The 23,900-nt window shown below is 40.5% G+C and overlaps 1 protein-coding gene across 3 annotated transcripts in view; it reads left to right on the top strand.

Annotated features, from left to right (window-relative positions):
* Positions 1–2,086: 2,086 nt before the first annotated feature.
* LOC119029569 (rab GTPase-activating protein 1) overlaps positions 2,087–23,900 on the top strand; it is a 72,664-nt gene continuing 50,850 nt past the window's right edge. Inside the window, exons 1-10 of one of the 3 annotated variants that reach the window (XM_037116464.1) lie at positions 2,087–2,238; positions 11,470–11,705; positions 13,297–13,326; positions 14,517–14,775; positions 15,178–15,391; positions 15,548–15,722; positions 20,726–20,886; positions 22,361–22,471; positions 23,128–23,194; positions 23,281–23,383. In XM_037116464.1, coding sequence (XP_036972359.1) covers positions 11,553–11,705; positions 13,297–13,326; positions 14,517–14,775; positions 15,178–15,391; positions 15,548–15,722; positions 20,726–20,886; positions 22,361–22,471; positions 23,128–23,194; positions 23,281–23,383 — 1,273 coding nt within the window. In that variant the 5' untranslated portion in view covers positions 2,087–2,238; positions 11,470–11,552. Of the gene's footprint in view, positions 2,239–2,329; positions 2,470–11,469; positions 11,706–13,296; positions 13,327–14,516; positions 14,776–15,177; positions 15,392–15,547; positions 15,723–20,725; positions 20,887–22,360; positions 22,472–23,127; positions 23,195–23,280; positions 23,384–23,900 lie in introns of those variants that run through there. The other 2 variants (XM_037116465.1, XM_037116466.1) reach the window with 2 other exon arrangements.

Raw genomic sequence — 23,900 nt, 5'->3', positions numbered from 1 at the left:
TATTGTGGTTTTCTGGAGGTTTTGGGCTGCAACCACATAATTCCAAGGTGCTATATGGAAGTGCAAGCAGGTGACGCAATTTAGTTCCCACCACTGTTCTACTGATGTACAAGGGCAATGTCAAGAGCAAGAGAAGAAGAAGCAAACTACTGTAGTGCACATGGATGCAACCGATGCAGGATTTAAAATATTCCTTACAAATCTTTGTTTTAATTATATATTGTATTATATCAATCTATACATTATATCCATCTTTAAAACACAGGCCACTACAAAGCATTAACTCTTGACAGTGATTAACCATATAACTGCATGTAGATGCCAACACCATTTTATTAGATACGTTACGAACATTGTTCACATTTGCTCAGAGCTCTTATATTACCATTCCCGCTGCCTCATGCTCCGGTGCATGATTTAAATCTGAACAAGAGAGCAAGGTGGTTAACAAAACACAGGGGGGCGCCAAAAGTCTCCCACACTCGCTGGAAAACCAAGAGGAAGTAAAATGAGATGTCTTCACAGTCAGCATAACAGTATTCCGTCCTCCAGAAGTCTGTCCAGCAAGCTGTCTGAGTCGGTTTCTGAGGAGCCCGCTCTCCATTGTGGTGACCTTGGTTTCATTATGTTAGAAAGGAAAAAGATTGTTTTTGTGCTACCTGGTTCAGCTCTGATAAAACAAGCCCTGACAGGCCGGACAGGAAGGGCCAGCATGACCGCAACACAATGAGAGCAGAACAGGGTGTGTGTGTGTGTGTGTTGTGTTTCCCACAACTGACTGCTGTGTGTTTGGTGACAGATCAAGGCAGATTAATCAGCCTGCCGCCTTCAACGCTCCACTCATAATCTGCTGTAAACAAGTGGTTGGAATCTTGACTTTGAACCGGTGAAGCGGTGGCTTTTTTTTGTAATATGTGACAGGTAATAATGAAAGAAAGAACATGGCAGTTGCTACTGTAATGTAATGTTAGTTATCAGATTATCACTAAGATAATGATTAGATGACGCTTTGGTGGGCCTCAGAGAAAATGCTGCAGCAGATACAACATGACATGTTTTATCTCAGTGAGAAAAAAATAAAATAAAACAGTCTGATCCCATTTCACAGTTTGATCTACTCTGGTCAACCTGAGTAAATCTGAGTAAACTTGAGACCTGTCACCTGCCTTGACAGTTCAAAGAGATGCATACTTAGCAGAGCCACACACCTTCAAGATGAAATCATTAGTCCTAATTCTTTGTTATGGCCGTGGTGTGTCAGATAAATAAAAAAAAAGACAATGGTGGAGACTGTTCTTGAGTTCAATCTTAAGGTGTCTGTACTTGGGTATGTCCATTTTATGCAAGGTTGCTTTCTCATGCTACTCTTGTACCCTTTCATACAACAGCCTTTATTTGACAACAAGCTAAATTTACTCAACTATTCAATTATAATACATTTATGTGGGTGTCCATGAAGAAATAATCCGAGCTCTGCCTTAACAGCTGCAGCACTAAAATGAACATATTAATACATTAGTTTAATTAAATGGCATATATGATTCTGAAATTAGCCATTTTGCATAATGAGCCCAAATATAATGTACATGTATTTAAATGTGCCATGTGTAGTTATAGAAAAGAAATTCCACCTTCATTATTTACAATAGTAATAAGATAATAATACAAATTCAAAAATATTAACTGTCCTCAGGGAAGAATAAGGTCCCCACAATAATGTCCTGCAAATATAAACAAAGTCAAACACTATGAAATTGCAACAGTGGATTATAATTCCTTTCCCAAAACTACATAGTGCACCTTTCAGTAAGATTTAATGCTTGAATTTCACTTGTAACAGAGTATTTCTAAACTGTGATATCACTACTTTTACTGCAGTAGAATATCTGAGCGTATCTTCCACTTCTTTAAAAAATATCAAACACTTGAAAATGACCGTCAATTATTTATATGCTACGAGTGACGACTTGACTTGACTTGACTTGACTCTGACTTAGGACCTGCCAGTGCCTCTGAAAACCCAAACACAGCTCTGTGCGCATCGCCACCGTTAGGTAATTTCCCCTCCCTCAGCACAAGCGATGGGGGCACTGACAGGCGCATGCGCGGTGCGGGTGTCAGCGGGTTGGTTGGGCTTGTGTTTACAGCTCGGCTGGATGCTGTTGGCTGCTGATGTTATTGGGAAAGTGCAATGTTGTGCCAACCCCCGTTGGATTGAATACAACAGTGGGAATAAAGGTAAGCCATTTCACACTTGCACGTGCCTCCAGCCTTAACGTTTGGCGCGGCTGTGTCGTCAGTTATGAAGAAATGTAGCTACCTTTTTTTTTGGTAACTGCCAGGGTAGCATGGCTAGCAGACGTTAGCTAGCTAGCTGTACACAGTAATGGCCTGTATGCAATCTCCCTCCAGCGACGGCCTGTCAGCGGGTTTATTCAGCCGATTATCGCGAACGTCTTCACATAGCAGGTTTGCTTTAAAAGCGTCATGGTGACGGGGTGGTCTCGCTAATTGGTCACTGTTTAGTTAACCACCCTTTCGGTCTTTAAATCGATAGGTGCTGCATAGCTATCTTAGCTAACGTTAGGCAGGTTGGTAAGGGCTAACTGGAGCAAGAAGTTAACACTGGAGCTAGCTACACTGTGCTCGCTCAGCGTTATCGAGCTAAAATGTTATCTTTTAAAGTTATCTATGAAAAGAGCTGTGGGGTTTGAAACGTATCAAGGCCCTGTGAGGCTTGACAGGCTTCAGTGGCATGTAGCAGGGTTGCTTGTGTCCAGATTAAGTGGTGCACCGGTGAGACAAGAAAGCCAGTTAATGCATGCTACCAGTAGATCTGTCTAATAAGAGTCATTGTTTGAACTGTGAATTGTTAAGCATCACATGTCTTCTTCACATTGGTTGCCCTGGTGTGTTCAGCTCAGGGCGTAATGAGAGCTGAGATGTGTGTTATACAGTGTCCTTATAGACTGGTAGTATGGTTTATGGTAACTGTACTGTGACTTTTTTTTGTGAATTAGGGTATGTCTTTATTCAGTAATGCTTCACGCATAAATACAAGTTAATCTTGGCATCCATACTTAACGACACATAGACAGTAAGAACTAGCACCATGAGAACGTTTATGCTCAATCAGTTTTTTAATGCTACAACAAGGCACGATGAAAATCTTAATTGCACAAATGCTGCGTGATTCTTTAAAATTGTAGTTTTAGTAACAGCCCTACAGATGTTTACAGCTGTTTGCAGGTTAGGCGAGGTTCTCTTAATTGTCACATGATAAGGGAGGCACCAGCAGGGTTTGTTTTGAGACTTCTCTCTGTGGTGGCGTTGCAGGGTGTCAAGATGCATTCAAGATTCTCTGGCAGTTGTCTGCTGTGAAGCATTGCCAGACAGGGCTTGATTTTAATCTGTCGAATGAACTCCACTGAAATATTTTGTCAGTCTTCTTAGTGTGGCCCAGCTGCACTCATTACAATAGAAATATAAATGCTATAACACATTAAAAAGCTAGCCGTCTAACTTTAAAAATGTGTGAATTACTTTATGTTGATGCACTATCCTTCTAGATGACCTTTGTGACCACATTATGGTCTGCCCATTTAAAACTTAAAGTATGAAACTATATCGTTTTTAAATTACCCTCTCTGACCCTGATTTCAAATTCTCAAAATGAGTGCAGTATGACATCCTCCCAAAAAAAAGAAGCTTTTTATTTTCTCTGACCTACTGATTTTGAGACACAGTAAGTCACAGCAGCAAACTAGCTGTTGTTAGCTTATTGCCTGTGTTGACTGTATCTGACAAGATTGTTACCAGAAGCTTTTATTTCTTTGTGAGTTTGAATACTTCCCACAAGTCGGTAACAGCAAGCTTAATGTGTTAACTGTCTCTGTCACCTTTGTTCCTCTTCTATTTCCTGACACGCAGGTTAGTAAGGCCTAAGGTAATACAGGTCCCGCCTGCACAGTCGGGCACGTGAACACAGAAAAAGAAGCCACACAGGCCAGATTTTTTTTCTATGCAAATATTTGCTGTATTAACCAATATCCGTATGTGAACTAGAGGAGGGAGAAGGTTAGTGTTAAATCAGATGTACTTACAATTTTATTTTTAAAAAAGCCATATGGGTATGATATATTTTCATACACATTTGTACTGATACTTTACTGATATTTTTTTTTAGAATTGCCTGTTTGCGAGCAGTTGTCGAACACCACTATGTAATGATTCTGAGGATCATTTCGTTATTCAGTCTGAGGATATATGGAAACAAGTGCATACATTTTTGTTTTACACATTTGATCCAATTTTCACATGCTGCTCTGTTAATAAGTAGAAACGACCAAATAATGTGACTTCTCTCGTATGAAAAAACTTTGAAAAATAGCTAAGTTACATCATCTGTGTGTCAGCGTTTCCTCTCAACACAGCCATAACAAACCACAGAAGAATAAATGTAATCCCCTCCCTTAGAGGCACGGTGCACTTTTCTGTTGAGATGCCACACATTTTTGTGTATCTCCTTTTATCCCTCTTATTATAGCTCTATCGCTGAGTTTGGACTGAGCCCTGAATGCTCTGAAATCCGAACAACGCCCCTCAGATGCACCTGTCATTGGGGAGCTGGTGGAGACTGAATGGCGGGGGGCTGGCAACAACTGTAGTGGATTAGTGTTTCCCTACAGTTGCTGTGGATGAGATGAAAGGAGTAAGTGCGGTTAAAGTGCAGGAGTATATTCTTTCATCGCTAAAAGAAATTTGAAGAAGTATTTTTTATAGCACTAAGAAAACATCTCATGAAGGTTTTGGTGGCATTAAGTGATGTCTGCAGTAGTAGCTATTGGAATGGTATCAGTGATGGCAGGTTCATACTTGAAGGCTCCAGTGACTTACTGTTCTCTCAGGAGGTGATCTCCTCATCAGTGTGCAGTAATGTAGATGTTAAAGATGTTAAAAACGACCTGCTTATAATTCAGAACATAAAAGTCAATGTTTGCTTTAATGATGTTTAATTATGTTTAATTACTTTGTCTGAGACACATGTTATTCAGACCTTCAGTAATCAGTCGTCCTGTAATCAGTGTTATGAATCACTCAGTGCTTATTAAGTGTTTTACCATTTGAACTGAATGACTTGTACAGAAAAGGTTGATCATCTTGGGGCTGGTTTTTAGATTGTAGGAATTTTAAGGACCGGTAGATGCTACCTTACCAGTAGCTGTGAAATATGTGTGTGCGCAGACATGTAACACTCCCCCATTTGTATTCTCAGTGTTTTCGGTTCCTTTTACAATCGCATTGCACGCATGCTACTACTTAAATCCACATCCTGCCCCTTGAATCGTAAAAGTCTCGTAATATGGAATAAAAACACAAACGAGTTTGTGGCAATTGTGACTGGAACGAATGAATTTTCTCTCACTTGTGTTTTGCATGATATACATAAATCAACCATATAATAAAACTACTCTTTCATTTTAACCTCATATTAACATAATGTGAATGACACGTGCTGATTTCAGTTGTGTTTTCTTAAGGCCTAACACCCCTAACAACTGTGTGTTGCTGGAACGCTGGACACACAGGTATCAAGTTTCCTTTATAAACCACAATTCTGTTCTTTATAAACCAGCAGAGACACAACACTTCTCAGTAAATGTGTGTGAATAGCCACACATTGCACTGCTCAGTATCTCACATTAGAGCAGTTTGCTCTAGCCAGTGCTCCATTTCAGAAGTCAAATGCAGGCCTGCACTTTGTGATCCAGTATTTTTTTTTCTTTCCTCAGTCATGTGAGATTGTTTTGTGTTGGGTGTGAGACATGCAGAGGTTTCACGGGTGGCCAGCCAACTGGGAGTCTGTGCTGCTTTGCTGTGGATGTGAATTGGGATGACTCTTGGGATGCTCATTCAGTACAAAGAAGATGCAAATTAGGGACTGTGCTCATTCAGAGCTCCACTTCTGTTTCTTTCTTCCTGTCCGTTTTCTTTTTGTATGATACCATGTCACTCACCTTGTGGGTTTTCTGTCCCCTTTTCCTCCTTTCCATGCTATCTCTGCCTGGCTGAAATCACTGCTGTGAGGCACGTCGAAAGGGACTGAGTTGCAAGCCTGAATGCTCTCTGGCTGTGTCTGGCTGTGTCTTCCTCTCCCTTGTGAGGTGCACGCAGGGCCCAGCTGGCAGCCCAGAACAGTCCGTTCAGCTGGAGAGTGGTAGGGAAGACAGGCATCGGTTTCCAGCGTGCGCATTTTTACACATGGATTGGCACAAGATATGCTTTTTGCAGTCAGTAACTGCGACAGACTGCAAAGAAAGGTCACTCTTGTCAGTTATTTGGTCCCAAACTTAAAACTGTACTCTCCCTGATCTGCTGCAGGACACACCCTGACTACATCAACCTAACTGCTGTAATCGCTTTGTGTGTCAGCTGAGTTGGTAAAACTCAAACTTGTGACACCGTAAGACCTGGTTTGCAGTGCTGAAAAATACAGTTTAGCGCCTGATTGCATCTCATCACTAAATATGTGCTTGCCATAGCAATCTTTGGTGGATGCTGTTCATTTTAGACCTGAGGCCATCTGTAAAAATATGTGCTCAGTATCACATTGTCAAACACAACGGTCACATTGGAACAGTCACTGAACTCTTTAATCTTTTGGAGAAAACAAGCTTGCACAGATTTATTGCCATTGCATATGCACATGAATCTATGAAAAAGAGCCAAAGTAGTTTTTGTAGTAGACTTTCTCTGCTACTCGGATATGAAGATGAAGCTGTTTTCCTTGGCATAACTTACAGTAAATCTGATATATTTTAGTTTCTGACAGTTGGTCATACAAATTAAGCAGTTAGTGTTTGTTGGTGGGAATATCAGATATCATTTCTGAAACTATACTGATATCAGTGTGTTACAAATACATTGTATCAGCATATTAGGACAGTATTACACTATAGTAAGTGAAAGAATTAAGGACGAACATACGAAATGATTAAGTGATTACTCAAAAAATGCACATATAGATTAAATTCTTAAAATAATCTCTCAGTTGCAGCCGTAAAATGACAATTCTAAAGCGACTGACTCCAATTTCTAATAGTCTTCTCCGACACTAAAATCTGCACACTTTCACACCTGTTTAGTGTAATACAATAGTCTCGTTAGGAAGTGGTTATTGATTTAGAGTGCTCTATCGAGGAAATAACTTTCAAAATTCTCAGAAGGAACAGGACGTTTGAGCAGCAAAGTGCTGGCCTTGGTCCAGACTACCTTTGCCAAACCTGGTTTAGCCCTAATTAAAATGCTGCATGGAGTCCCTTTTCCTACAGTAGAGAAAAAGGGAAATGATTCAGAAGATAGTCAAAGAAAAAGGTAAAAAGATGAGGCCTGAAATCAAGACAAAGGGTGTGGTTGTAGAAAAAACAGTGAAAGGAAATGAAGAAACAGATGCTTCTTTTCTCCCCAAGACCAGCATCAGAGCCCTGAATCCTCCTCCAGTTTAAGACATTTGGATAGGAAATGCTGTTGCTAATTTTGTAACAATCCGTACCATGATAGGCAGTGAATCGTGTGTCTTGTCGGAAGTGTACCAAGGCGCTGAAAAAGGTTGATAACGAACAGTGTAGCTTGGCAGAAGCAGACAGAAGGCTGTTGCTGAGGCTATAGAGGGTGACAAGGCAACCATTATGAGCCTGTTGAAGCCGCCAGCTAGTGAAAGACATAGAGTGTGATGTGTATGTGTGTGTTTGCGTGTGTGCGGGCGCGTGCACATGTGTGCCTGCGGCTGACTGCTTATTTGTGTTCATAATACAGCTGCTTGTGCGTGAGTGTGTGTCTCTGTGTGTGTGATTCAGCATGAAACAGTACTTTCTTCTCTGCTTATGTATGCATGTGTGCGTCTGGGCTTGACTGAAAAGATTGATAGAGTTTTCAGTGTTTGCTACTTGAAACATGAATAAATCAGTGAAGCTAATTGTCATCGTTCTCAGATGGCACCCCAGGTTGTGAAGTCTCATTTACATTGCTCTCAAGGGGTTACAAAGCAGTGAGCTAGTCTTAAGTAAGGTAGTCTTAGTAAGGTTTATGGAGGATAAAACAAAATTATTGGCCACTGTCTAATGTGTTTCCTCACCAGATGCAGCACTTGACATGACCACTTAGTAGCATCAAATAAAACAATGCAAACCAGTTATCTAAACATGTTAAAAGATGCTGCCAGAAGGTTTTTTTGGACCTTACTCAGAGGCTTTAAAGACTGAAAAAGGCAGCGCATTTTTCAATTTTATTGGGCTGATGAGTTTACGTCAGTGAAAGTTGTCAGGCGCTTTCATTTTTGTACATCTGTCAGGTAGAAACTGTGGTTTTGAAATCAACTACAACTGCAATTTTGGCAACACTTAGTTTCAGCAGCAGCCTCTGTGGTGGAACTGTCAAACAAAAGACCAGAGCATGTAGAAACTCAAAGTTCACCAACACAAACAGTCGGAGAGAAAAGAACTAATCACTCAGATTGCACGTGTGCTAAAAATGGAAAGCAGCTGCCTTTGAGCCAAAAGCGGAGTAAACATCTGCAATGTCTCGCCAAGATTAAAAGCCTGAGAAGATAAGAAGGGACTGAGGAGTGATGCAAATGTCCCACTTGGATTGGTTCGGAATCAGATGCTCTTATTTTGGACTGCTGGGTTTACCACTGTTTATCAGCTGTGCCCTACAATTAGTTTTCTGTATGTACAAAGACATTTTACAACAATTGTGAGATTTAACATACAAGCGTATAATTAAAGCTTGGCCCTGTACACCCACGCAGGTTTTTCCGATTCCTTTGGGTGAAGCAATGCTGGGAAGCAGGTAGTGTTACTAAACTATTTAAAGTAATCAGTATGACAAAGGTGTGGTCGAAACAAAATGAGCTTCCCATCCATTCTATGTGCATTTACTATCTAGCAATGCTTTGCTAAAATGGCCCAGTTTGTTGGCCTTGTGCACATATCAATTTTTGACACATGAAATCACATGATTCGCCAGTGTCCAACCATTTTGTGTGGAACTGACCTCTCATTCTGTTTGACTATTGACTTTTTTTTTTTTTTTTTTTTTTTTTTTAATCAAACACTGAATAAGAAATATCTTGCGTCTGGCTGCACAGGCAATTAAATTTCACCAGGTAGATTCTGACAGCACCACGTCAGTGTAAGATGTAAGATGATTAACACAGCAAGAATATCTTTTCTTCCTAGGTCTTTGCGAAGTGAACAAAAAACTTCAAGTGCGAAACTGACAAAGCTGGTGCAAAGAGCTGAGTTGTGAAGCATTCTAATTGTTAAAAAAAGGTTTCAAAAGTCAAAGTGTGAAAATTCTAACGATCTAACTTGACTGTAAATTCCACATGACAAATCGTTGTACCCTGTGAACTGGTCTTTCAGTGTCTTAAGTTTTGCAATACAAGTGAAAAACAACAGCCTGGGCTTAAATTGGCTGAATACCAGTTAGTCATTTCCTGAGTTTGCTGTGGGAAGACAAAGCAAACAAGCCTAAGCTGTCAGTTTATGTTACCCAGCATGTATCCTGATAAAATAATTAGTATCAGCACAAGATATTATAAAGCATTCTAGTCACACAGGGATAGCTACCTTTTATTGAGGTCAGTATAACAATGTAATCATAAGTAATGCACATGATTAACTGCTTCGACCTTTCCGCTGTAGACCTTTTTTTCTTCCTATCACTTATCCATTAGTGAACTTGCTTTGAATTGGAAGGTCGAAGTGAAGTGGAAGTGGAGTGGAAGACACAGCAACTGAAACCTTTAGAAAAATGTAGGAGTGTAAGGGCAGCCCCTTGTTGAGTGCAATAACACCAGAGAAAAATAGAAGATTGCAAGGGGAGAGATAAGGAGGGCATGCAGAGGAAAAAAAGTAGTGAAAGACAGAAAGGGAGAGGGACAGGGGAGAATGGAAGGGAGGAGTGTCTGGGGGAAACGGCCAGAAATAGCTTGTTATGGTCTCTTCTTGAACCTCTGCCAGAACCTTCTGTTGCGCCTTTCTTCCTGTGTTACACACAATGGCACCTCCCGTTTTTAGGAGCTACCTCATGCCAACTGATTTAGCTTCACCTATTTGTGCTAAAACTAATTCTTACTTCAAACTGGAGACTACAGCATGAAAATGTTCATTGTAAAAGTGATTTTTGACTTTGCCACTAGAGGTAAAAACTGAAAAATATTCTTTCGATTTTTCTCTTTTTCTTGCTTTTTTTGAATACCTGTCTATAACTGGGGCTACAACTAAGGATTATTTTCATTATTAATTAATGTGATTGAAAAAATGTAAAAACAATTGTAAAAAGAAAAAAAATGCTCATCACTATTACCCAGAGCCCAAAATGACGTCTTTGAATTGATGCTTTTGTCCAACTAACAGTACACATGGCGCTGACTCTTCATTCACTGTCATAAATAACAAAGAAAAGCAGTCACTCACTAAGAAGCCAGAATCAGCAAGTGTTTGACCTTGAATCAATTAACCGGTTATCAAAATAGCAATTTCCTTTTGACTGACAAATTGATTAATTGTCTTCAGGTTGCAGCCCTGATCAAACCTTCATTCCTTTTTACAGCAATTTCATACTTGGCATTTAAAGATGGCGTCTCTGTATGTATAAGTAACTCTGAGGAGGAGCACTATCTGGAAAAGTCTCCTGTGGATCTGCAAATGAAATGCACCTCCCAAGCAATGATGAGATTTTTCAGAATTTGCAAACTTTTTTTGATTAGTTAGATGGTATCATTGTATGCATTTATCTCGTGGCAAAATATGAAGAACTGATGAAGGAAGGTGGTGAAGTCAGAGTGAGGGGTTTAGCAGATCATGTGCAGTGTTTCCCACAGGATCCCAGCTCAGGTTATCTGTGGTTGTGGCAGCAGGCTGGGAGAGCAGCCGTGCACCGAGTAGTGCAAGCAATGCAATCAGCATGTTCAGCACATATTTTTACGGGTAATGTGTCAGTGGTGGGGTGGATCACAATTGGATGAGTGAAGCAATCTGGCTCGTTCCTTAATTCCTCTCTTTCATATGCACTTTTCTTTTTTTCAAAATTACATCACCATGGCTTTGCATTGCATCAAGCTATTTTGCAAATATCTCTTCTTCACTCTGCTGAGATAGACAAAATCGCCCAAATGACCCACAGATACTTTTTTCCTCAAATCGTTCCTGTGTCCTCCTCTTTGTAGACACTTCTCCTGTCACTTTCACTTGCTCAACCTTTCTTTTGCACTCTTCGTTTTCCCTTTTACTCTCTCTATGGCTTTTATACAGATAATCCAGTTTTCTTTAGGTATTTAAAATTGAATGCAAAATGGTCTCAAGGTTAGGTTTCCAATTGCCTTAAAATATGCTTTTCATGGATTTCATCACATCATGACTGTTTTCTGCTTCTTTTCTTTATTTATTTTTTTTCTTTTTCTAGGTGATTTTGCTCATCATCTCCCACCACTTCCTCCTCCCGTCTTCCATTCATGAGCAGCGTGGCTGAGTTTAACAGCGGCAGCCATGGATGACAAGGGCTCGGTGGGGAAGATTAGCGTGTCTTCGGACTCAGTGTCCACTCTCAACAGTGAGGACTTTGTCCTTGTGTCCCGGCTGGGGGACGAGACACCCTCCTCCACTAATAATGGTAGTGATGACGAAAAGACAGGACTGAAGGTAAGGATGGTTGGGTGTAGGTATGGACGCAAGTACAAGGGAAGAGAAGGAAGACTTCAGAGCTGTACCGCTCAGATCAGAGTTTAGCGTATCAGCCTCAAATCCTCGCCTAAGATGCTTCTTACTAGGAATATCATGAATGTGGTCTATAATGATAAAAGAAAAAAAACGTATAACAATTCTAACCCAAAATATTAGTAGAAGAAAAGGCCAGCAGCACTCTTTATTTGTATTAGTTAACCTGATTTAGGGGTGTGTGTCAGGACCCACAGCATGATTTACCAAACATCTTAATGTTCATTTAATTTTTACCTATTTACCCTATTTATTTACTTGTTAAAATTGCAGGTCAGGGGTCTCAGTCCATACATATCCCATTGTTAAGAGGTTATTTTCATCACTCACATGTCGAGAGCTGTCGTCCATCTCTTCAAACATGCACTTTACACTCTAACCATAAGGCTAACCATTTCCTGTTTTGCTTTTTCCACATTCTCACTCTGCCTTCTTCTCATAGTTGGCTTTAGATGTATGTGTTATATCTGTGATTGTCCTTTTTCATATGCTGATTAAATCCCTGCCAACGTGCTCTCATCACCAGAAATGGAGGGCCCGTTGTCATGACTTGTTCTTGTACTCTCAAGCCTATTATTATTTTCACTTCCACTTAAATAGAGCTGTATGTTGAAGTGAAAAAAACAATTGAAGAAAATACTCTTTACTTGTAGCTGAATGCATGGGGCAAGTCAGCTGATGTTTTACCAGTTCTTCTTATCTGTGGTCAGAATCAGCTGCTTATATTTTGGTCTACATCATGGATGTACAGGAAGGACATATAGGGCGCCCTCTACCATTCAGTTCAGTTTTCCCATTGAGCACTCGTTCAGCAGATATTAGTTTACAAGCAGTCTGGCGACGCAGCTTTGAGTGCTTTGAACTCATTGTCAGGAAAATAATGGTGTTTTTTGACCAGGATGTGTCCCCACAAAGACAAACAGAAGACTTTTTGAGCTCCCAGCCACTGTCCTGTGCACGTCCGTAATGGGCTCAGGTTCCATTCCTCTCCTCTCCTCTCCTCTCCTCTCCTCTCCTCTTTGTGACTTACAGTTCACTAGTAGTCACATTGCTTTTTATCAAATTCATCATCACCCTACCTGGGTCTTTGTGAGAAGGCTGGAATTGTTGACGCGATGAAGCAAAGCTACCAGAAGATGGCGCCAGCAGAGCATAGACGTTGCATTTTTCAGCTGATGGGAAGAGAATTTTCCTGTCTTGTGCTGTGCTTTGGAGATGTCAGAATACGATTTTGCAGATCACATGATGAGCACAGAGTTAGTTATCCCGTTTGATGTGAAACAGAGTTGAGGTGTGAGTGTTGTGTTGTCAGAGGGAAGGAAAGCAGTACCCCACGCACACGCCCACTGCTCTCGGTACGTGGCGGTGAAATCACTCCATTCACTGACACTCGGTTCATCCAGATATCATGTATTGGTTTTTCCGCCCAACACACTCCTGTGCACATTTTCCCTCCCAGTCAGCCCATCCGGTCAGAGAGGAGTCAGTGTGTCTAAACTTGTTGTTTGTTATGCAGGTGATTTCTGAGGAAGGGGTCAGCTTTAAGGTCAGTCTCTTCTCTCACTATCTTTCCTTACCTCCTCTTCTCTCTCTCTCTCTCTCTCTCTCTCTCTCTCTCTCTCTCTCTCTCTCTCTCTCTCTCTCTCTCTCTCTCTCTCTTCCTTGCTGGTTTCTATCTGTTTTCTCTCTTTCTGTGATGTGATTCAGTGGTGATTCTGTCTGTGATGATTATTTGTGCTCTGTGTAATTTTTGCCGGGTGTTGAGCGATAGGCCCCAGCCAGCCTCTATAAAGCTTAACTTTTGATGATGGTAGTGATAGACGTGCTCACACATACGACTGTAGCTGTACCTGACAACGGCCCAGGCTTTCAGCACCACCTGTTAATCACCCAACACAGCTGCATAGTGACGCAGATATGCCGGATGTGTGCTCCCAAATATAGAATTGATAGCTGCTTAACATCTGTGTTCAAATGTTATTTCTTTTAAATATTATTTTTATCGGCATAGATGCTGTGTTTGTACTTGAGAATCTTTCCTGCTTTAGACAGTTGCTTGTGTCCAAAAGCACTGATTTCATTGACCTCTAATGCATAGGTGTTATTTATGGTAAAACTGCAACCTTAATGTTGAACCATGCACCAGTCACATATACTCATGTTAAGTACAGCGGTGCCCTCTGCAGCTTAAGTCCTCTTTCCTAACATCAGGCTGCTTCCACAGCAGGCAGGGAAAATGGAGGATTGCCTCCTTCTGTGGCACCTCATGGTTTGTGCAGCCTTAAGCTTGCTCTTTGATTTAGTTATTTTTAGCTCACAAAGCTAGTGTTGGCATGGCCCTTCTGATCTCTTGATACAGGTATTTCACAACACAAACTCAAACCTACTAATCACTAATATCAGATTAAATGTACTGACTGCCCACATGCAACAAACATCTTTCCCCTTTAAACACACTGCAATCACTTGAAATGAATCACAAAATCACTGTCAAAGGCAGAGCCACTGGTGTTAATTTAACTTAAATTGACATGTTATAGTGATTACTACCATGATTTTGTTTTGTAATAATATCTGTTCTTATGTTTTGTTAATTGTATTTTTGATACTCAATGTATCTTTTTGCTTCCTTTTGTCCCTGCTCCTTGATGTGTGTTGATGTGGTCTGTTTCTATGTGTGTGTCTGTGTGTGTGTTCCTGCTCCTCTGTGTGTGTGTGTGTGTGTGTGTGTGTCAGATTGTGGGGAATGGAAGTGAGCAGCAGCTCCAGAGGGAGTTAGAGGATGTCCTCATGGACCCATCGGTAGCTGACACTGGGCCCGGATCAGAAGCCGCAATGGACAGCCTCGGTGGGGCCGACCATGGCCTTCTTCCCAGCATGGCGTCACCTGTAGCGCCAGGCTCTGACCCGCTGAGCGCACCACCACCCAAGCTGGAGATGGTGCTTCCTGTTCAGACAGCTCAGGAGAGCGAGCTGAATGAGAGGTCATACCGAGGTGAGTCATTTCTTATCCTCTTTTTTGTGTCCGTCACAATGGCTCTTATCTTCAGCTTTATGGAAGTGTTTCCAAGTCACTCAGGGTAATATCACAGAGACCTTGGTTTCTAAATCATACAGTATTCTGTTAGTGTTTCCACCTCCCTCGTTCCCTGTTTTATCTTGTAGCAGAAGACTCTCATTTGTATGTTCTTATGTACCCATATATCCCCCCTCGTACTGTCTTCACCTCATTTCTCCTTTGCAGAAGGCAAGTTAGCTCATCTCCAATAAAGACAGTAATGTTGATGTGCAACTCTAAGATCGTACCGGGAGTTACAAAATAATCCTTTGCCTTTTCTTTCCATCTTTTTTTCTGTTCTCTTTTCCACCCCTTGTCCAATCCATTGCCACATCGCAGCAGATGAATCATCGTCGGATGGCAGTCCTGTTAGTCCCATCCCAGATGAGGATAGTGTTGTGTTCAGCCAGCTGACATATCTTGGGTGTGCCTCAGTCAACGCCCCTCGTAGTGAGGTGGAGGCCCTCCGTATGATGAGTATTCTCCGAGGGCAGTGCCAAGTCCCCCTGGATGTCACGCTGTCTGTGCCAGGCGTTTCAGAAGGCACTGTTAGGTAAGGGGAACATATGGAATATTAGTTCCAGCTCTACAGTGTACTGTAACATACATATATGTGCTGACAGGATTCAGTATGGACACTCGATGGTTGTATGTCATGCACACATAAAATACTAAATAGCAACATTTTGTGTAATTTGTATTCTAACAGGTTGCTGGACCCCAACACCAGTACAGAGATTGCCAACTACCCTATCTATAAGATTCTGTTCTGTGTGCGAGGCCATGATGGCACAACAGAGAGCGACTGCTTTGCCTTCACTGAGAGCCACTACAATGCTGAGATCTTCAGGATCCACGTGTTCCGCTGCCAAATCCGAGAAGCGGTGAGGATTCAACTATTGATTGGTTGATTGTAGTTCAACGTCTCTGTAATTGTGTGAGTTTTTCTGAAGTTAATACCGTATGAGTCTTACATGGACAAAGTTGCAGTGTTCTTTTTGTATAAAATTCCCTCTTTTTGTTCCCTGCTGCTTGACAGGGAAACACAGAGAAGGGATTTAGTTCAGACTGCTGAAATCATTTGAGCTTGAGATAAACTTTTGAATGAATTTTTTCCACAAAACAAGGACTGAATTTAGTCCACGCTCACTTCCATTTCAGGTCACCCAAAATTGAGTCAGTCTTTATCTACTTGACCTAATGTAGGTGGAAAATTAGGTGAAGTTTTGTATTCTGTTTTGTATTTTGTATTGCTCCGTGCAGTTTCTCTGCTGTAATACAATTCACCGGAAGCCCAGGGTTCCCGAAGTGATTAATGCACCCACGATTATAACTTAGCAGTTGTAGTGAAGACTTTAGTTTAAAAAACGAAGTAAATAACATCTTTTCAAATCAGTATGGATGTTTTTTCAGTTTACTTCAGCTGTTTTGATGTGAAGCTTCAGAATTGTTTTGTGGACTACGAAACTTAAACCAACTTTTCATCAGCATGAGGCTGAGTTGATCATGATTGAATTTTTACTTTTGAGCTGTACCTTTTTTAAAAGTTCTTTAAGAGGTATGAACAGGAGGAACAATTTGAGCAAGCGCATCCTGTGTCAAAGAACAGTAACAAACAGTGGCACTGCTATTCACATAGTCAACCAAAGGGGGAGCAAAAGCTCCTCTACTGAATGCTCTGCTCTGCATTTGACATGATGTTTCTCTGCATTTTCACACTTTTTCTGTCTCTTCCACTTGCATACATATAGATGTGTAAACACTCATATTGCCAGCAGTACTCTGTTTGACCTTGTCTTAAATTTTCAATCTCCCTGTAGCCTTTCCCTCTGGGTTTTGTGTCAGTGTGGGAGCTTCCTCAGCGAAACCCCAAGGCATCATGTCGTGCGCTGCAGGCTGTGTATACCATACACAAACACAGAGCACACACAATCCCCCCGAGCTAACTTATAAGAGAGAGCAAGTGTCATTGCTTATATACAGCGGGTTCAGCAGAAGCATAAAAGAAGAGAAAAGAGAATCCACTCATGAATCTGGGTTAAAGTGCTGCTTCAGTGTTCAGTGACCTGTTTTCTCCTGGAAGCACTCTCCTTCAGTGTCACTAAGAGCCCCTTGACAGAAGCTACTTTATCAGGCCCACATCGTCCCACTGTCCAATTTCTCAGACACCCATCCATAACACAAGCACTCATATTAAAACACTAATGTATACACATGCACACAGATCCTCACACAGATATCCTCCAGTAGTAATACACTTCTTTAGTGACATCCTTGTCCCCGGCTCTTTCTTGCTTCTCTGCATCTTCTTCAACATTTACAATGCCTCCAGCTTTTTGTTTTGGTGTGGGGGAGCTCATTTGCCTCTTAGGCTTGAATGACTCAGCCCATTGGCTGCCTCCTTCTTTAGAAAAAAACTGCTCAAGTCATATGCCTCACATTAGGTTCGAATCCACTGTAAACAGCTCCTAAGACCTCTGAAACCACAGTACTAGTTGTTTTACTGATTTATTTTCCTATTTATTTTTGGACACCTCATACTTAAGAGATGCAAATGTATTTGCTAATTTTAATTTTAAAACAAGAAGCTGGAGGCTTCAGCTGTTGCGGACGCAGAGACATGATGTTTTCTGGTTGCCTGTCCGTCCGTCCCATTTTCATGGAAGGGATAACTCAGGAATGCTCTACTTGAATTTCTGAATTTCCGAATTCCGAGCCTAAACTCAGGAACACAACAGGAGATTGTCACCATGTTTTACCTTTTGGTTGGATAGTGAATACGTGAACAAATTTTGGGAGTCCGCCTCAAAACTGTGGTGATAGTAGAGATCTTCTGTGCTGCTCGGTCAAAGCTGTTTGAGTTGCTTCTTTGTGCCCTATCAGTATCAGTTTTATTGGCCTGAACATATACAAGGAATTTGAGTCTGTTTTTTGTTTCTCTCAATGAACTTAATAGACATACAGCAGAACAAGACCAACAAGCTTAACAAAGTCCAGTAAAAATAATTCTGCTTGTGTATCCCTATATAACAAATCAAACATTTGCCTCAAGGTCCTTCACAATCAGTGTGGCAAACGCAGCCTGTCTCCTTAGACCCTTGACTCGAATCAGGAATAAATCCTATTAATTTGCAAAATGAATATACCTTCAGGAAGAGCAGAGGCTAGGAGGGACGTCTCGGGACATGCAACAGATGTTTCATGTATATAAAGACAAATATTACAGTATACAGTAACCCCCCAGACATTTATTGGTTTTGCTGATACTGAGCTTCAGATGGTTGTTGTTGCACCATGTGCACTTAGTCCCCTGTACTCCTCTGTGAAAATAGTCTCTAACTAAAGACAACATGTTTCTTACTCGAAAATATATAACTGTTCTGGTTTTAAATACATGCTCTCATTGAATACCCACATAAACTTCCAGATGTGTACTGAGGTAACCTTGAGGCAGACCATCACAAAACTATTTACTGTCTTATTTGCCTCAGCTGTCCCATTTGCTTTAAGCCATTGACCCAATTATTTAATCAAATTGTGAAGAGCATCTTAAGCATACTTTAATCATGATCTCAAAATATGAAAATTGTTTAAGAGGAAAAACTCTCTTATTGAAGTTATCAGTGTAAGCACTTTCAGGTTTTGTAATCATGTGCTTTTTTTTGGCAATGATGTGTAATTTCTTTTTCCAAACAGATTTGTGGATTTTGGAGTGAAGCTGTTCATACATAAAACAAACCACCTCCTTAGTGCCAGACCTCCTAGTCAGGTCCCAAGGCTACTCTCAAACAATTCCCAATTTTCTGGTGTTGATGGTGATTCAGAGCCCCGCTGAGTCGCATATCCAACACCTCCCCTTGATGCCCATAAACTTGCTGCTCCCATCCAGAGATTTATAACTGGTTGTGTTTGATTCAAATCAGTAGGGCTTCAATAAATTTGTTTCACTCTAGTGATTTAGACTCTTAATAAAAATTAAATAACATGCTTTGGGAGAAAATAAGGAATTGTACACTGACAAATGGATAGAGGTTGTTACCTTGACTTCAATAAAAAAAAGTAAATAAGGTCATAAAGATAATGCTGCCAAGTAAGGAAGAATAAGAATATCCTAGACAGGAAGTATAAACAATGTAACGGGATACTTAAGGTTCCAGATCATTAAAGGCTACAGATTTTAGATAAAGGCTTATTCAAAATCCAAAACACCTTACATAATAATAACCCTTTTTAAAAAACTTGAAAACATTTGTGAGAAAGATAAAATAACTGTCCTGGTTTAAAAAGAAAATAAATCAGCCAACTTTTGTGAAATCAAGTAAAAAAGAAAAAGAAAAAGCTGCATTTGAAAAGTGTGAATGCTTTCTTTGTTGTATGAGAAGAACCCATTCTCAGCCTAAATTACTTGTCAGAATTGTTATTTACTGTACATCTGTCCATGTCCTGATAGAAGTCTTTCACGCGGCACACAAAGAATAAAAAGGCCATTTGATTTCCAGCGTTGATAGGAACAGTACAGTGTGTTATTTGTCAAATTTGATCAATACAGGGGGTGGCCCCCATTTAACTCTAACCGTTCCCCACCTTTTCCATCCAGGCCCCCATTGTTTCTCAATAAATGAACCCCCTGCGATGCCCTAACATCCTTCCACTGTACTGAGAACATAACAAAGGCTTTGTGTAGGAGAGGTTAGGAGCTGCTTTATACTCGGGCCTTGAAAAAAGCAAAAGAGCGCTGTTATTTATTGATAACAGCAGTTTCCCCACACCATCCCTCAGTCACCAAACCCCCAAGCTCTGCTGTTTACCAGAATTAAAGATGATCCAAAACCACTGTGCTGTGGGCCTCTAGTAGGGGGAGCACTCTGTTTATTATCACACACACATGTCTGTGTAGTAATGATACAACAACTACAATACTTCTTCTTGACTAAATGCAAAGCTCACAAAACTCAAGTCTTTGAGTGGAAAAGTAGATTTAGCGAACATAAATAAGTCATTACCACCTGGTTTTCTCATCTGGCAGCCCTCAGCTGCCCCCTCCTCCTAAACTCTGTTCCTCTACAGGGTTGGAGATTTAGCAGGACCCTGAATTATGTTGAAGGACAGAGTTGTCTCTGTTTAATGTTATTAGGAACAATATTTCCACACTCTCATTCACACGCAAATTAGAATCAGTATGTTGATTAAAACTCCAAGTTGTTAATTGGATGGAGGTGCTGCTGTGAGTACAGTAGTTGGTCATTGGGCAAGGTTTCCAGTGACCCATATCACAAAATGGCAATAACAGATCTGTAGAGGGTTGATTGAGTTTTTAATCTATACAAATGACTTGGTGATTACTTTGCCCTGATGCTGATATTGTTGGCTTCCAACAAATAACAAACATATAACAGAGTTATTGTTGTACTGTGTTAGTCTTCAGTGGATCTTTTCTGTTGGTTTCTGCTTAAATTAGCTAACTTGACTTGTCAGTATTGTTCCTAGTTGACAGATAAAGGCAACAGAGGGTAAATGACAATCGGCAAAGGATGCAGTATCTGTTTTGGTTGCCCATACTAATGTAATTCTCTCAATGGACTGATGTCACAGATCCACTTACTGGGGCTGATTCCATTGTCTGATGTTTTTGTGAATGATATACAAAAACATGTTATACATGGCAACTTTTCAAACCCCCCCTCTTAGCATGTGCCTTTTGGGTTACTGAGTTGCAAACACAGAGAAAACAATATGGCTACTTCCTGGCTACTGGCCAAAGCAAAAAAACAACTGTAAGAATCCTGATTTGTCTTGAATATATGCAAAACTAGCACTTCCCATCATAATGTCTAAATTTTGTGCACATTATTAAGTGTTTTAGCCTGTGTGTACCTCTCTCCTGCAGGTGAGTAGGATACTGTACAGCTTTGCCACAGCGTTTCGTCGGTCAGCGAAGAAGGCCTTGCTATCATCCCAGCAGGCTGCTCCGCTCACCCCTGACAGTGACTTGTTTACCTTCACCGTCAGCCTGGAAATCAAGGAGGATGATGGAAAGGGTACTTTCAGGTGAGACATACAATCACTCATTATATATTCAAATGTTTAGTACATAGAACTGTCATTTATGAAGCTTACACGGTGGTATAAATCATTAGAAATGAATGTGTAACATTTCCAGAAATTCTTTTGATACTTTATCGCTATTTGTGCTGGAGACAAATATATTTTGTGTCCCGTACATGTGATACTGTTCGTTAAACCACATACTGTATTGAACACAAATCTAGCCAGTTATGTAAATTATGAAAGTAAATGTGAAATGATAACAATATTACTAAAGAGGATATGAAGGAGACCACATTTAAAAAAGAGGGACTGAGGAGTCCTTCCTGTCTCACAGTAGACTCTAATTAATTGGCCACTTCTAATTAAGATCATACTCCTTTTAACATATTGATAAGAGAACAGCAAGCTCCTATGTTTGCTCCATTCAATCCATCCTTCATGACCTTTTAGAATTTCTCGTATTAATGAGTCATTTCTTTGCCTGAGATACTCAGCTTATTTGGAAAGAACAGATAGACAAAACAAAAAAAAGCTTGTGATTAATTTTAGGCAGCACATAATTCTTCCTCATTAGCCCGTCCAAGCAAACCGCTCTCTCATGCAAGCACACATACACTTCTGTGTGTGAGAATTTTATAAGATAAGGAAAGAATGCCCTGTAGAAATAGTTTGATATCTGTAAAATAAAATAGAGGTAGAATGTTGATATTTTTTCCTTTTTAATAGGGTGTAAACAAACCTGTTTATATGCAGTCAGAGGACCTAGTTACAATATGAAAGCAAGACAGAGTCACAGAGTCTAGTTAATTAAGTGGTTTCTGCTAAATTAAGACTGCACTCAAATAGGAAGTTTCAGTGAGACTTGAATGGCAAGTTCCAAATGTTTGCATTAGATTTCAAGTTGATTAATCGATTTACTCAAGAATCTCTGCACTCAAGTGTTTCCTTAGTGTTTCCTCAGGAATTTGTATCAGCACAGTTTCAGAGAATGTTGATTACTGTTCCTGTCTCAAACATATGCTTTCAGGGCAGGAAAGAGAACCAGGACCAGAGAATGTTTGAAAATAGCTCTTAAGCATGATTTTATTATGATAAATGGCTCCACTTTTTTTTTTCCACTGTTCACAGAAGTGTCTCTAGTTGCTTTAACTGTGTGATTTAGTTTTTATCTAGAATAGAGACTGCAGGATTATTGTTTTACTTGTAGTCCAGACATAATCAAACAACCTGTGCTGTCAGCCTGAGGTCAAATATTACCTTAAATGTCCCTAAAACCATTGTTTTTATTTCTTTTTAAAGGAAACATATAATGCAAGTTCAGAAATGTTACTTTGTGTTGCTTCTGGTGTGGGTTTACACGCTTAAATGTTGAAACAACGCGTCTGTTTTCTCACACTGTCCAGTGCAGCAACTCTGTATTCTGTGTTCCCAGTCTGTGTTAAACACTGTGTTTTTTTGTTTTTCACACATTCAGCGCTGTAGCAAAAGACAAGGACAAGCAGAGCTTCAAACTGCGTGCAGGAATGGACAAGAAAATTGTCATTTATGTCCAGCAGACTTCCAACAAGGAACTGGCCATTGAGAGGTAAAATGAAAACTCGAAAAATGTGTAGATACACTCATACACAAGTCAGTTGCAACAGCTAAGACAGCACATTTCTTGAAGCGTGATGAAAGCTAGAACTAGACATTTATATGAACGGAATCATTCAGCTAAAATTGAGTGAACATCTTTACATCCGTGTCTCGGCTCACGTCAGGTTTTAAGTGTTCAGGCAGAGTTTTAAGACGGTGATTGATGTGAGTCTGTCTCCGACACTCCTCATTTTCCATGGTTTGATAAATCTGTAGAAACGTAAACATTCCATCACCCTCTTGCAGACTTCCACTTTCACAGTGGTTTGTTATTGTTTGATGAACCCGAAGAAGGTAAGGATTAAAGTGCTGTGTTTAATATTCTCCATGTTCTGGTCTGTGTTAGAGGATCAGTTCAGGAAGCTATTTGCGGTAACATGTGATGGTTAACAACTGGTTTTACTCTATAGGGAGATTTATTGTTCCGTGTCTGGTTCCCGCTCTTGCTCTGTTCTTTTTTTCCCCTCCCTCTCTCCTTTTTGCCTTATGTAATCCTATTCATTTCACTTTTCTCTCTCTCTTGTATCTTTCTGTGTAAGCGCACGTGTCTGCATGTGCATGTTTGTTTGCTTGAATGCATCTCTTTCATGTGTGTCTCCTCTCCAGGTGTTTCGGTCTCCTGCTTAGCCCAGGGAAAAATGTGAAGAACAGTGACATGCACCTGCTAGACCTGGTAGGCGACTGTTTGTCTTTTGTTTGTTTGTCGCTGTGTGTTTGTGTGCAGTGTGGCTAATTCCTTCCAACATTGTGCCCCTTCAGGAGTCAATGGGAAAGAGCTCAGACGGGAAGTCTTACATCATCACAGGAAGTTGGAACCCCAACACGCCTCAGTTTCAGGCTGTGAATGAGGAAACGCCCAAAGGTATCAGCCAAAAATCTGTCAAAAAGTCTAATGAAACAGAACTATTTTCAACAGTTACCCTTTTCTGGGGTCATGTTTCATTTCCCCCATGGTTATTTAATCACGCTTATCTTAACACCAATATTTGGCACATTTCCAAGCATGAAAATAACTTTCTCCACTGGTTGCATAAATCCAATAAATATAGCTGTGGAGGAGCAATTTTACGGTGAAATCACAGCTAGACTGAATAAGCATGGAAAATGTGTTGTGCTATTAAACGTAATGCCCATACAAGGCAAACGGCTAAAATATTTGAACAGACAGAAGATGGCTACCACAATATGGCTACCAAGACCAATGGTCCTCACACCCACATATGATATGAACACTCTGGTGTTCATATCAGTCACATGCGATAGATCATTTAGATTTAGGATACTGTTACATTGTGATATGGCATCCATGTTGTCTTTTCCTGGCTTTAATGACTGCATTACAGTAAAGTGGTGTATTTTTCTGAACTTATCAGTCTGAT

Source organism: Acanthopagrus latus, chromosome 12, assembly GCF_904848185.1.
Source record: "Acanthopagrus latus isolate v.2019 chromosome 12, fAcaLat1.1, whole genome shotgun sequence".
Taxonomy (NCBI): Eukaryota; Metazoa; Chordata; class Actinopteri; order Spariformes; family Sparidae; genus Acanthopagrus; species Acanthopagrus latus.
Note: the sequence above shows the minus strand (reverse complement) of the source record. Positions and strands in the feature narration are given on the sequence as shown.